We start from the raw sequence: 13,159 nt of genomic DNA, 5'->3' as shown, positions 1-13,159 counted from the left end.
ACTTACGTTACAAAGACAGGTGAACAGAAATTAGTCACTAAAGCGTGATTTCCCTGAATTCTTCATATGTTTCCATCGGCCAATATATGTAGTATACTACATAAGACTCGATAGGGTAAATGGATAACTATCTAATGATATATTACAGCTATATTACAGCTCGGTGCGTTTTGCCAGTTTTTGTAATCAAGCTTACGTTACCATTATTACTGCTCCAATTAGAAACAGCAGTCTTAGTGCGCCATTCATAAGAAAGGGCACAACCAGGTAAGTACCTATCACCCGCGATTCGGTTCTGCAACCTGACTGTGTAGCTTTTTTTGCCAGTTAATTGTCAAAATTGACTTACGTTACCCTTTGACTTACGTTACTAGTACATAACGGGTAAGCGAACATACCGCGTTTAATAGGATAATCAGGATTACATATCAGGGCGATGAGAAGGGAATGTCAGAGGCCATGCCAGAGGTCAGTGTCTCTCTGAGTTCCAGTAATGGCGCCGTCCAGACCTTGAAGAGCGTCGTCAAACTTATTTCATCATTTACTGAGAGCCATCTACTATTTACAGACCGGTGAGTTTGTAATATTGTCCATCTAAGTACCACAGGAATAACCCTAAGTCGCTGTCATAAAAGAGGAGTTGAGTCATAAGGTTAAAAGATTGGTCAAAACCCGCTTGCTTATGAAGAAATCCGTATGATTAGAAACACATGGCATTGGTAACGTAAGTCAACTTTAGCGTTACTGTTTGTGATGGGCCTATTTTTAATAAACGAGACAATGTTCATCATTCCTATTTGTGTTTTTGTAGGGACAGCATGATAGTTCAGTGAGCACAGTAGGCTATATGTAGATATCTGCATAGATTCTTTCGCAAATGGTAACGTAAGTAAACATTTATACCATGGAGTAATAAACTCACTAGCTGGTATGACAACTTGAACTCACTACCCTGAACTATACGCCATTGCTGTTGTGCATAGTTTAATGGACATGCATTGTGAATTTTGCATTCTATGTAGATCATGGGGAAGACAAGGGCAGAAATCCAAAAGGCGTATAGAGAAAGGAAGAAAGCCAAGGACGGTGCCGCATACAGGAAAAAAGAAGTAGATCGGGTAATGAAATATTACACACCGGCGGTTTTGGCAAGTAAGGAAGATTTAGAGAAAAGAAGGGCAAAGGGAAGAGAGAAGATGAGGAGACAGAAAGCAAAACGTGAACGTCTGCCAAAACTGAAGATCAAAATGGACTTCGCTCAGAAGAAAAGTGGCCCCAGCAGTAAAATCAAACAAATGCAGTATAAGTTGGACAAAACGTTAAAAGCAAAACGGAAGTTGGAGAAACGGCTGGAGCGACTGAAGATGAAAGAGATGAAAGTACCAACGCGGTTAACACCACGCAGCAAAACCGATGCTGAGATACGCCAGGCAGGGCTAACACCACGGAGAGTACCGAGCTCGTTACGGAAGAAAATCTTGTTCTCAAATGTTTTCACATCCGGATTGAGAGAGCGGTACGAGAAAAAGAAGACAGAGGGGAAAAGAGTCATCAGAAGGATGGTGGCTGGGAAGGTGATGAAGAAATATAGGCTGATGAATACACTTTCCAATGAACTTGGGTTTGCCAGAAACGCTCGAAACACCAAACACAGGAAAACCAGACGTTCCCTTGCGCGGGCACGACTACGGCGACAAGTTCAAGAGTTCCTGGAAAGAGATGACAACTCGAGGATGATGCCAGGGAAAAATGATTGCAAAAAAGTTGGGAAGGAGAAGTTGCAAGTCAGAATACTATCAAATTATCTGTCTACTCTAAGAGATAAGTTTGAAGCTGAAACGGGTATCAAAATCTCACTAAGTCATTTTGCCAAGATGAGACCGCAAAATATGAAACTAGCGTGTTTCCTATCTAGGAACACCTGTCTCTGCACAAGGCACCAGAACTTCGCGTTAAAACTAAAGACACTAAAGCAACACAACTGTGTAAAGACGACAAACCCAGATAACTTCCTCCAGGCTTTTCCGGATGCAGACAAGGTTGAATCACTTCTGTCGAATCTGCCACCAGATGGGAACATTAAATACGATGAATGGAAAAGAGTGGAAGTTGATGGAAAAAAGAAAATGAAAATTGTGACGTCAGAAGTGGAGACAACAGCGTTCTGTGCTAAGTTCAAAGAAGAGGTGCCACATTTCCGACAGCACGTTGCTCGTGCAAACGAGCAGTACAGTCAGTTAAAAACTCTCAAAGAAAACCTGGATCAAAATCACATTGTGATTCAGATGGACTTTGCCGAAAACTACAAAGTCAAGAGTAATGACGAGATCCAATCGGCGTACTGGAACTGTGATATGGTCACATTACACCCAACCATTATTTATTACAAAAGTGAAAACGGAGAACTACAACATGAATCCATCTGTGTAGTCTCTGACGAATTGGGGCACAATGCGGCAACTGTGTTTGCTATATTAAAGAGGGTTGTGCCCGAAGTCAAGCAGAAACATCCTGCTATAAGCTACATTCATTACTGGACAGATAGTCCTAGCTCCCAGTACCGAAACAAGACAATGTTCAGTATCCTTTCTGACCACGAATCTCTCTTTGGAGTACCTGCGTGTTGGAACTATTTCGAAGCCGGTCACGGCAAAGGGCCATGCGACGGTGTGGGGGGCACTGCGAAGAGAATGGCCGACCAAGCAGTAAACCACCAAGAAACGACGATCCAAGACGCGCATGATTTCTACAAGTGGGCATCGCAACAGGAGAAAAGTGTCATTAAGTATATGTTTGTCCACAAAGCCGAATGTCAGGAAAGTCAGGCTTACCTTGCAGAGAAGTATGGACAAGTAAAGGCGATACCTGGCACTATGTCTTTCCACGCTGTGGTTGGAAGATTGGGTGAGATTGAGTCGAGGTCCACGACATGCTACTGTGAGCGATGTTTTGACACAAATGGGTTTCGAACAAGTACAACTTGCAAGTGGGAAAAGCACAAGATCTCTACGAATACAGGTCCTACCGCGGCAGAGGCATCTGCGACTATCCGTATCGATGACTATGTGGCAGCAGTCTACGATTCCAATTGGTACGTCGGAGTTGTTGAGGATGAAGACGATGGAGAGTACTGTGTCCGATTCATGCAACAAGCGGGACAGAAGTTTAAATGGCCACGAAGGAAAGACGACCTGTGGATCAAGCCCGCCGATGTGCTGTGTGTGGTTGAAAAGCCACAAGCGACGGGAAAGTCCCAAAGAATGTTCACATTTTCTGAGGCTACACTTACACACATAGAGGAGTGCTATGCATCGAAAGTGAGCCAAAAGTGATCCAGAAGCTATTCGATTGTTGAATATATTTGACTGACAGTTGTCAGAACTTGTGGGAGTTGCATTTCTACACTAGCTTCCTGTCCACCGTCATGTATGCACGATGTATCGTGGTCAGTGAATTGCAATGTCACCATGTTGACTTACGTTACCATTAGGGAAAGTGATACAAAATAGACGTACACAGCATGTCTAGCGTCATTAGCAAACATAGATTAGTCATTGCCGTGGCTATAGGATACATATAGCCACATAAATAGAGATGCTTCATACGGTTACCTTGGTGTTGACTTACGTTACTATACTTACTAATATGTTAACCGCAGTAAGAACACATAGTTTTGTTCCAATTATTTTCACTAATATGTTTTACAGTTCTTTGTCCTTTATAAGGATGAAAGTGAAGTAGATATCGCTAGTTTTGTCTGCACACCAGACCAAAAAGTTTGTGTCTTTCATTTGTATCCAATTTTTTTATCTTAAGTGGTACAATTTTAGGTAATTTCTCAAAAGGAAGCCAACGGAACTACGAAACGTTACCCACATATTACTTCCGCTTAGACACAACTTAGAAGAAAACAAATTTGTACCATTGAATAAGTCATGTAGGTGATATATGAGATAATTGACTTACGTTACCAATGTACTTACTTACGTTACCATAGTTCACTGGCGTCTCTAGGTAAAGCGCATATACTTTCATTCCAACTATTTTCACTGTTGCGTTCCACCATTCTTTGTTCTTCCTACAGATGAAAGTGAAGTAATTATCGCCAGTTTTGTCTGCACATCAGGAAAAACATTGTTGTGTGTTTCATTTTTTCACAATTTACCAATGTTATTTAGTACAATTTTAGGCAATATCTCAAAGGAAACAAACGAAACTATCAACTGTTACCCATTGATATGTGCGCCGAGGGCATACGCTTCGACAGAAATCAGAAAAACGGCCCGTGCCTTTGAATAAATCTTGTTGAACACGTAATATTTCGGTCAACACGCTTTTTTTATATGACTAAAATATAAGTGACATCACAGCGGAAAAAAGCCAGTATCTCAAAACAAGAAAGTTCTAAGCAACTTCCAAAACTTGTTGGCGATAGTCAACAAGAGTAGTAACAAAATAGGCCTAATAAGTAAGCTTCACGGAGAAATTTTTTTTTTACCATTTCCAACCCCCAATTGCACACGTTTACGAAGAATGGGTGTATAGTATAGCTGCAAATCAAACAAACACAGACAAAACAGTACCTCTGTCAGAGGTCTCTGACCTCCTTCATGGAGGCAACAACTAAGCACATAACTCTTTATATGGACAAAAATTCCAGTCATTTTCACAAAGAACAAATTAAAAGGATTACGTAGAAAATTCCATAATTATGCAAACTTTCTTGTCTGCATTCCCCATCTGGGTTTCTTTAATTTTCACGGTTGTCAATTAAGACATCCCCAAAGGACTCAATAACTAGAACTTTTGACATAACTGACAAACCTGGGTATTTCAGTGGGCTTCAAGAGGGTAGTAATTATTGAGATGTCCAAAACAGTATCATGATAAAAATACATTCTGGTATTTGTTAACTTAAATATTGTCACTTAAAGTTAAACATTCACACTTCAGCAGAACAGTACTGTCAGTAGTCATAAGCACTCTTCTAAACATATCCGCCTTGGAAAAAGTTATCAGCAACCACAGATTACAACTGCAGTAACTGACCCTTATGAACGATTATCGACTTATCGATTAATGACTTTGATATTTTTGATATTTTTGTGTATTCACTATTCATTTATTCTTTGTACTATTGTTATAATTTCGATTCACCTTGTTTGACCAAACTTTTAGTTATTTATTGTTATGTTGACCCCTTGACATCCCCTCATCTCGACCTCTATGAAAAGCGGCCTGAAGGACGATTAGAGCATATTTCGAGAATAAATAAAGGCACAAACAAACAAGATTTAGGTATCAGAAATGGTTGTCTCCAAGTTAGTGCTATGGTCCCGACAACACATGGGAGAAAAAGGCAAGGAAGACCACCCCTAACATACTGTGCTAACAAGAGACACTAGTATACAAGCTGATGGTATGGGGAAGGCTATGCAGGACGGGAACTTCGGTGCGACCATGGTGGTTTGGATGACAGAGGGAGGATGGTACCCGACATAAGTCAAGTAAGTCTCAATGGTTGTGCTGAAGACACAAACATGACCTCACAGTGTAGAAGAGACCCCTATGAAAAACTGACAGTACTGCATGCAAATGCACCGGGTCTGCATACACAGTCATGTACCTGCAAGAACATTGTACTTTTACAAATACAAGTACAATTCCCCCAAGATTGCATATTTCTGCCTCTAGTAAAGACCGACCACAAGCAGACAATCACAACACCAGAGTTCTAGGAAAAATTTCCTACTGGCACATTTGTACACAATACAAATGTACATGACTAATTATAATAATTCCAGGCCGTATTATACCCAAGATAGAAATACATTGTATTATGCACATGTAGGTTTTGTAGTAAGTATGTACATGTATGTAGTGCAGTGTGTATAAAAGTAGATCTAACCTGAAAGTTGATGGGGGGAGGGGGGTTCTTGGGCTCCAGTCTGACCACGCTGGACTCTACCTTGGGAGGTGGTCGGAAGTTGTTCCTGCCAATCTGTAGTCAGACAATAAGGGAGAGAGGAAATACAACTTGATGATACTTCTTCATCCATTCATTATCATCTGGGATGTACATTCAGCATAGTACACTACTAGTACTACGTAAAAAAAGTAGTCCCATAGCCTTTTCTAGGCCTTAGGGGCAATGGGTACCGTTGTTATCCACTTATTATCTATGTCTAGGGCACGGTATTGGAAGGCAGAGCCCATCCCTCTCCTTACACTGCCTTTTACCTCCCCGACCTAAGTCAGGTACCCATCTTTAAGACTGGGTGGAGTGAGGAAAGCCGTGTAAAGTGCCTTTACCAAGGGCACAATATCAGTGGCATGTCGAGGGATTCAAACCAGGATCTCTGGGTCCTTGGTCAAATACCCAAACAATTACATCAACACGATGCCAATTGCCACTATTACTACTTTTACCGTAATCAATTCAACTTACTAGTTTGTTAACTGTATGCACTTTAGTCTTTACAATGGCAATGACAATTAATTTGTCCATGGTATGGTACTTTATACTTCCTGCCATGACACTTACAGTTCTACATAGAGATGTTTCTTCAAAGTAGATTTCTTTGCTCCAAATTTGAAGTGTTTTACAGTAACTGCCATTTCAAATGTAGTACATGTTCTACATGTACAATGTATCCCTGATAAAATTTGTTGAATGCTACTTAATGAAGCAGAAAGATATCACAGTACAAGCTGCATATCCAGACAGATTTATGGTCCACTTGCAAGACCCCTATACTTGTTTCGATAAGTGTGGTGGGTTCTTAAACGTGCTCAAGGTGTGGCTCTCCTCAAACACGGGACCTCCATTAAAAATCCAATCCTTACCACAGCTAGGTATTCATTTTCACCTGCATGAAGTGTGAGGAAAGCCGTGTAAAGTGCCATTCCCAAGGACACAACGTCAAGGCATGTCAGGGGATTCGAACCCAGGACCTCTAAAGTTTGGGCTAAAGACCGTACCATTACTCCATGCCAACGCCACACTGTTTTCATTGCAAAAGTGAAAGATAAAAAGCTGTCTCAAACCTTCATGAGGTGGTCCACCCTAGCCAAGAGCTGCACGTTGAGAGACAGTCGGCAGTACAGCTTGTCACCGGGCGGGGCCACCAGTCGCTGGGCAAACTCTCTTTGGAACATCAGGATGGCACACCTAGCAACGGTAGGCAAGGGGCTACGTTAATAGAAATTTTATTGCAAGTTCTTGCCCGTAGGCTAATTGCAAATACATTTAAGACCACACCAATTTAGTTAGTTGATGGAATTTTTAAAAAAAAGCTAGATTGGAAAATCAACATGAAAACAGAATCGCAGAGGAAAGTTTGTACTTTGGTGCACACAGTTTCAGGGAGTGAACAGGGTCAGGTGCAAGTTTTCACCCCAGTCTTCTGTTTTAATGATGTCCTTGTGCTAAAATTTTACCCAAAAAACTTGTTAACCAAGAAATTAAATTGGTGTGGCCTAACATGAAAAGAGAAGACAGACAGTGAACAATATAGTATTTTACAACTCTAATTTAACTACTGGTACTAAATTCTAACTTATTGGGTTCGACTTCTTTTTCAGAGACAGTGGAAAACGAAAGATCCCACTTTTTCTGTAATGTTTGGGTTTTGTGAAGCTAAGAGGAGGGTCTTTTTGTCTGTAAATGTGGAGATTAGGATGGAATTTGGTGGCCTCTTTAAACAGCTCTTTTCTTTCAAGGTCGGAGAAGGGGCAATTTGAAATAAAATGTACTTCATCTTCCACTGTGTTTGACATGCAGTATTTACAAGTTCTTTCACACACAGGTAAGCTCTTGTACCGCCCTCTCTCTTTCACTACAGTCTAATATTGTAGTACAGTACACACTATAGTAATCTAAGATCATTATCATATATAGATACAGGCGAAGCCACTTAATTGCACAGAAGGAAAGTCTACTCTATCGCAAGTGCGCCCCACTGACGTTCCTTTTAACGGCAAGATTTGTTCATTTAGCATGAATTCACGGACAAAATCATCTTCAAGTGGAAGCTACCATTGTGACGTAATTGCTATTATGCCCCTTGAATGGTATCAAGGCTCAGAAGGGCAAAATCAGCATTCCGACACGGCAACTTTCAACCACCTGTAACTCAAGAACGAAAAGTCGCAAACAAGTCAAACTTCGCATGCTGATAGGGAATACCTTGGTAAAGTCATATATGATATGAATCATAATTTGCATATATTAACGGTGCATGCACCAGTTCTTCCGCAACAGGGGTCCGTGATAGTCCGCGACAAAAAAGGGACGAAAGGGTTTCGAGGGTCTGGGTTTGAGTTCACATTTCTCAAAATGTGCTTCGAACTGACATTAAATACTAACATGGCTGAAAAGGGTATGAATTGGTGTGTTTTGGGTGGAAATTGCGTTTCGATCCGAGCCTTACTTCCGGATATCCATACGCGTTGAAGGTACATGTAAACTGCCCCTTTGACCCAGATTGACCTTTGTTACGTTCTTTTGGCCGTGTTGCATTACCTTGCGCGTCGGGTCATTGTGAAAATCTCAGTGGTAGGATTTTCTTTGTAATGGGCTTGATTATACCTTGGAGTTTTGTCTTTCTGACACTAACAGTTATTTTCGTGTCAAAAAAATTTGTGATATGTTTAGTTCCACGGGAAAATGCCCAATTTTGCACCTCATTTTTGACAGAAAAATACTTTTCCCTCTTATAGTTACTAAAATTACAGAGGTTGAAGAAACCGAAACTCGGGTTTTCTTGTAGCTAGAGGAATACCTTCATTCCCATTCACAGTTGTTTTGGCTCAGAAGTATTTCCTGGAAGAGACGGTCGCTAGACTTGAGGGTGTGCAAACTCGAATTGAGACCCAAAATAAACTAGGGGGTGCACTCATAATCATTTTAGATCAGTTTCTTCTCCTTCTCCAAACAATTAAGGCCAATGACCAGGACCAGACAGCTGTCACCATGGTTACTGGAGATGTAGCAGACACCCTGTGGTGTTCAGTTACAAAATGTAGCGAGTGGTAGGACAGAGCTGGAGGGCTGGTCACAATATATATATGAATGTGTTTGAGTAAGAACAAACAGAGCAGGAGTTTGTTAGTCTAAACCATGTGAAGGTAAACACCATATGTTTGCTTGAAAATGTTACCTTCTAGTTGGTACTTTGATCAGTTACCACATCATTAAAGTTTCTAAAAAGATGACACCAGTCCTCTGCCATGTCTTACCTGAAGAAAGGTCTGTGTAACAACAGCTTGAAGACTAGAGGGGAGGAGATCTGAAGGAAAACAACAACAAGAATCAACAACACTTATTAACCTTTGGCACACTGAAGTAGCCACTTTGCACCCAATTACAGAGTTAGGTAGCAGAGAAAAGGTTAAGAAACGATCCACTATTGTGAAGGGCTGTGGTTGTGAGGGAATTGTGGTGAAATTTGTTCTATGTAAGCATTTTTTTTGTCAAACCTGTACGAGTGACCACCTCTACATACATGCAAGGACTACCTAACTAATGTGACCACTTTTTGGCAGTTTACAGTGACCAGTGACCTGTACACATACATAGACCAGATTTTATCAGTCCCTTGAGTGGTCTTCCTTTACATTTCTGACTGTAATTTATATTTGGAAAGTCTAAAGCTTTCTAGCACATTTGTCTTTAGCTTCATAATATTATATTGCGATGTATGCCAAATGCATAATTCTTTTTAGTCCGTCTCAAAAGGCTTTTGCCAGCTAGCAACAAACAATACAGAGAAACACTGAACACTGACAAATTTCCTGCTGCCTGAACCATTGTGCACATCACATTATCACCATTACGTGTGTGCATGCATAGTCTAGTGTTTATTGACCCTTAGAACAAGAAGCCGTGAGTTCAAATCCCGGCTGAGTCACTCATCCGACATGCACGCTATGGGAAAGGGTCTGCAGGTTGAAGGCTAAAAGTACAGCCCCTTACCTGGTAGGGGATGTTGGCTACACAGATGTCAAAGGTTAAAGGTTAATAGTACAGCCCCTTACCTGGTAGGGGATGTTGGCTACACAGATGTCAAAGGTTAAAGGTTAATAGTACAGCCCCTTACCTGGTAGGGCTTTGAACTTTGAACTTTGAACTTTATTCACCTTTGAAGCGGTGGCACATCGGCAGCGCCGAGTGCTAAAAGTACATACTTAACGCAGATTGAGATATCATAGTTAACCAATATACAAAATCTAGTCGAGAGTATCGAAGAGTAAAAATAAAGTAACAGTATTAGCTGGTGCATGGGAGCCAAAGAAGTTCATAGAAGTAATATTATAGCAGTAAAAATAAAATATAGATAAAATGATAGCAGATAAATGGTAAGCCTTAACTAACATTTCAATACCTAGCTGAAGCAGGAAACAATGGAATTTATATACTAAAAACAAACGAAATTGATATGAATAACAATACACAACTCGAGGGGAGTATGATAAACAGTGCCAGCTGGGTGGCAGGTGGATTACTTATTTAACCATAGTGGGAGTCTTGGCAGTAATCTTGGTGTAAACAGTTAGTGCGAAGAGCTATAACGGGCTAGGTTTACATGAAGCTGTGGTTCGAGGATATGATGTTACATAGTAACTGATAACAATCAACAGAGAGTAGTGAGATTTAACAATGATAAACCATAGTTATCGTGTAACTATAATAGGCATAACAAAAAGTAGGCTGGGTGACAAATGGTCTACATAAGCAACATAGCTGGTTTTTAGACAAGGGTTAAAGGTTAATAGTACAGCCCCTTACCTGGTAGGGGATGTTGGCTACACAGATGTCAAAGGTTAAAGGTTAATAGTACAGCCCCTTACCTGGTAGGGGATGTTGGCTACACAGATGTCAAAGAAAGGCAGATCAGTCTTCAACACGTCTCCCACAAACATCTGGAGTTTGTGAGCCGATGGTCTGAGGACGAAAAAATCAAAGTCAACAACACGAAAACCCAAAATCTTCTTAATAATAATCTAGTTGTTCATACTGTAATTCACTTTATCTTCACGGTAGCAAAATGGACATTTTCACTGAACTTTAACTTCACGGTGGTGCCAAGTGATTTCAGAACGGATGTGTTAAGGAATCATAGATAATAACAACAGCTTTTTCACGGTATTGATAAGTTCATGGTAGAGAGGTGACTGTGAAAACAGTGAACATAAAGTTACAGTGAAAGAAACAAGAATCACAGTATATGTTCATCAGGAGTTCATCAATCCCAGTTCATTCATATCTCATCAGGAGCTCTACATATCTCTTACTATCCTCTATTGGCATTTTTCCTATCATAAGAGAATGATTTATATTACATGTGTACATGAATCACAGACTATCTACTCTCATCTCCCAAATAAACATACCCCCCGGAATAAACATACCCCCCGGACAAATCTTCAAAATCTAATAAACGTACCCCCCGGAATAAACATACCCCCTGGAAAATGACCAAATTGACACTTAAACTGTGTCCATGCTACTAATAATCTGTCCTCGGGAAAGGAGATGATAAGCAGGTAGGTTCTTTTTATTCGTTTATGCCTGATTTACTTATTGAGATTTACCACATTTGTGGAAAGATTGACATAACAGGTGACTATCACGTTTTCAAGATGTCAACCCTGACTAGACTGCAAGGTTTGATACACTCACACTGGAAAGGACCCCTACTCTTTGTAACACGTAAATGTATAGTATGCAAAATTTTTGGAAAAATTGGGCATAGGATCTCCGCTATGACCCCTAACCGGGGGCCAACAGTGCTTTCAATTTTCAACAAGTGAAAATGTACATGATACATGCATTTTCTACTTGGAAATTGAAGCAAGTGATCAAGGAAAATTGCATAAAGTGACATCATCAAACACAAGTAGTCGCCAAACTTCTCAGTTCACTTCACACCTTCAGACTCAGAGTCTACTCTTTTTTCAGATATGTATCAACATCTAGAACTTGAACAGAAAATTACAATATCCTGAATATATGCTCAGTGAAAGTATTACTTATATGTAAAAGCCATATAGAAAAGGAGGAACTTGCCATTTATCGTGTCATGCATTGCATATAGAACAAAATCACATTATTATATAATGTTAAGGACATTATCATATATTGTCCTTGGTTCAGTGTTGTTGCAAGGAGGTTTTATGGTTGTTGCAATGTAAATAATTTCAAATCCAAAAATTACCCTTGTATGTAGAAAAAAACTTTCATTTTGAGAGACTAAATTGTCAACAAATTTGTTAATTAGATGCCTCAGGCTTGTACAATGTTGCAACTTGGAGGTTTGGTGGCAACAAACCACAGGGTTCTCATGTTACACATCAAAGGGCCTGTGAAAGGGTGAGCCAGACAGTAGCCATGGTAGCGGCACCAACACAGTAAGGGGCGGGGCTTACACGCAAATTTCTTGGAAAGCCTCGGCACTCTCTCTGTAGAGGAGTGATCTTTTTAAAAGCATTTTTATGTCATAATAACGGTGACCAGATTGCAATCTTATTTTGTGTATAGACTTAACTATGGAAAATTATTTTTGTTAAATTGTCATGCACATTTCTGACTGAGGCAAAAGAGTTTTATTTATAGATCAAAAAAAGTTGTTTCCCCTTCTTCGAGGTGAGCTCTGCCATGCATGAGAAACATTCCCACGGACTATCACTGCCATGCGTCTTTACTGTGGCGATTTCGAAGGACTAAATGTACATGTTTGTGGTAGGATTGAAATGTTTTAGTATATTTTTAAAGTGATTATACAGTTTCTAATGCTAAGACACAATTTTTACAAGGTGTTGTTTTTAGCGTTTCAAAGTTTTTGGGAAAGGCTGTATTTTAACCTCCTTGATCTCACGTGAGTAATTTTACATGTGTACTTGAAACATTGTGTGCCGCTGGCAACATATACATGTAATTTGTTTTCTGATCAGCGTGCTTTGGTTTACGATGTAAACAGAGACTGTCAAAGTTGTTTATATGAAAAATACATTTCAAAACTTCAGTGTGCCGTCTTATTTTCTCCTAATAACAACGTTACTTTGTAGCGAGATCGACCGATATGTTAGTACCGCCAGGGTTTCACAAATGCCGGGTCATTGTATCGGCGGGGAAATCCACGTCATTTGGTCGAAAAAT

General features: G+C 40.2%; 2 protein-coding genes across 2 annotated transcripts in view; one reads left to right on the top strand and one right to left on the bottom strand.

The window, feature by feature from the left end:
- LOC136444492 (probable dimethyladenosine transferase) overlaps nucleotides 1-13,159 on the bottom strand; it is a 78,956-nt gene that overhangs the window by 62,342 nt on the left and 3,455 nt on the right. The window contains exons 5-8 of the mRNA XM_066442058.1: nucleotides 10,852-10,945; nucleotides 9,241-9,290; nucleotides 7,048-7,171; nucleotides 5,909-6,001 (exon numbers count right to left, since the gene is read on the bottom strand). Coding sequence (XP_066298155.1) covers nucleotides 5,909-6,001; nucleotides 7,048-7,171; nucleotides 9,241-9,290; nucleotides 10,852-10,945 — 361 coding nt within the window. The remainder of the gene's footprint in view (nucleotides 1-5,908; nucleotides 6,002-7,047; nucleotides 7,172-9,240; nucleotides 9,291-10,851; nucleotides 10,946-13,159) is intronic.
- On the top strand, nucleotides 614-4,317 carry LOC136444570 (uncharacterized). Its single transcript, XM_066442180.1, has one exon. The coding sequence runs from the start codon at nucleotides 1,026-1,028 to the stop codon at nucleotides 3,330-3,332; it is 2,307 nt and encodes a 768-aa protein (XP_066298277.1). The 5' UTR covers nucleotides 614-1,025; the 3' UTR covers nucleotides 3,333-4,317.

Source organism: Branchiostoma lanceolatum, chromosome 11 (genome assembly GCF_035083965.1).
Source record: "Branchiostoma lanceolatum isolate klBraLanc5 chromosome 11, klBraLanc5.hap2, whole genome shotgun sequence".
Taxonomy (NCBI): domain Eukaryota; kingdom Metazoa; phylum Chordata; class Leptocardii; order Amphioxiformes; family Branchiostomatidae; genus Branchiostoma; species Branchiostoma lanceolatum.
This window is presented reverse-complemented; position numbering and strand designations above follow the sequence as displayed.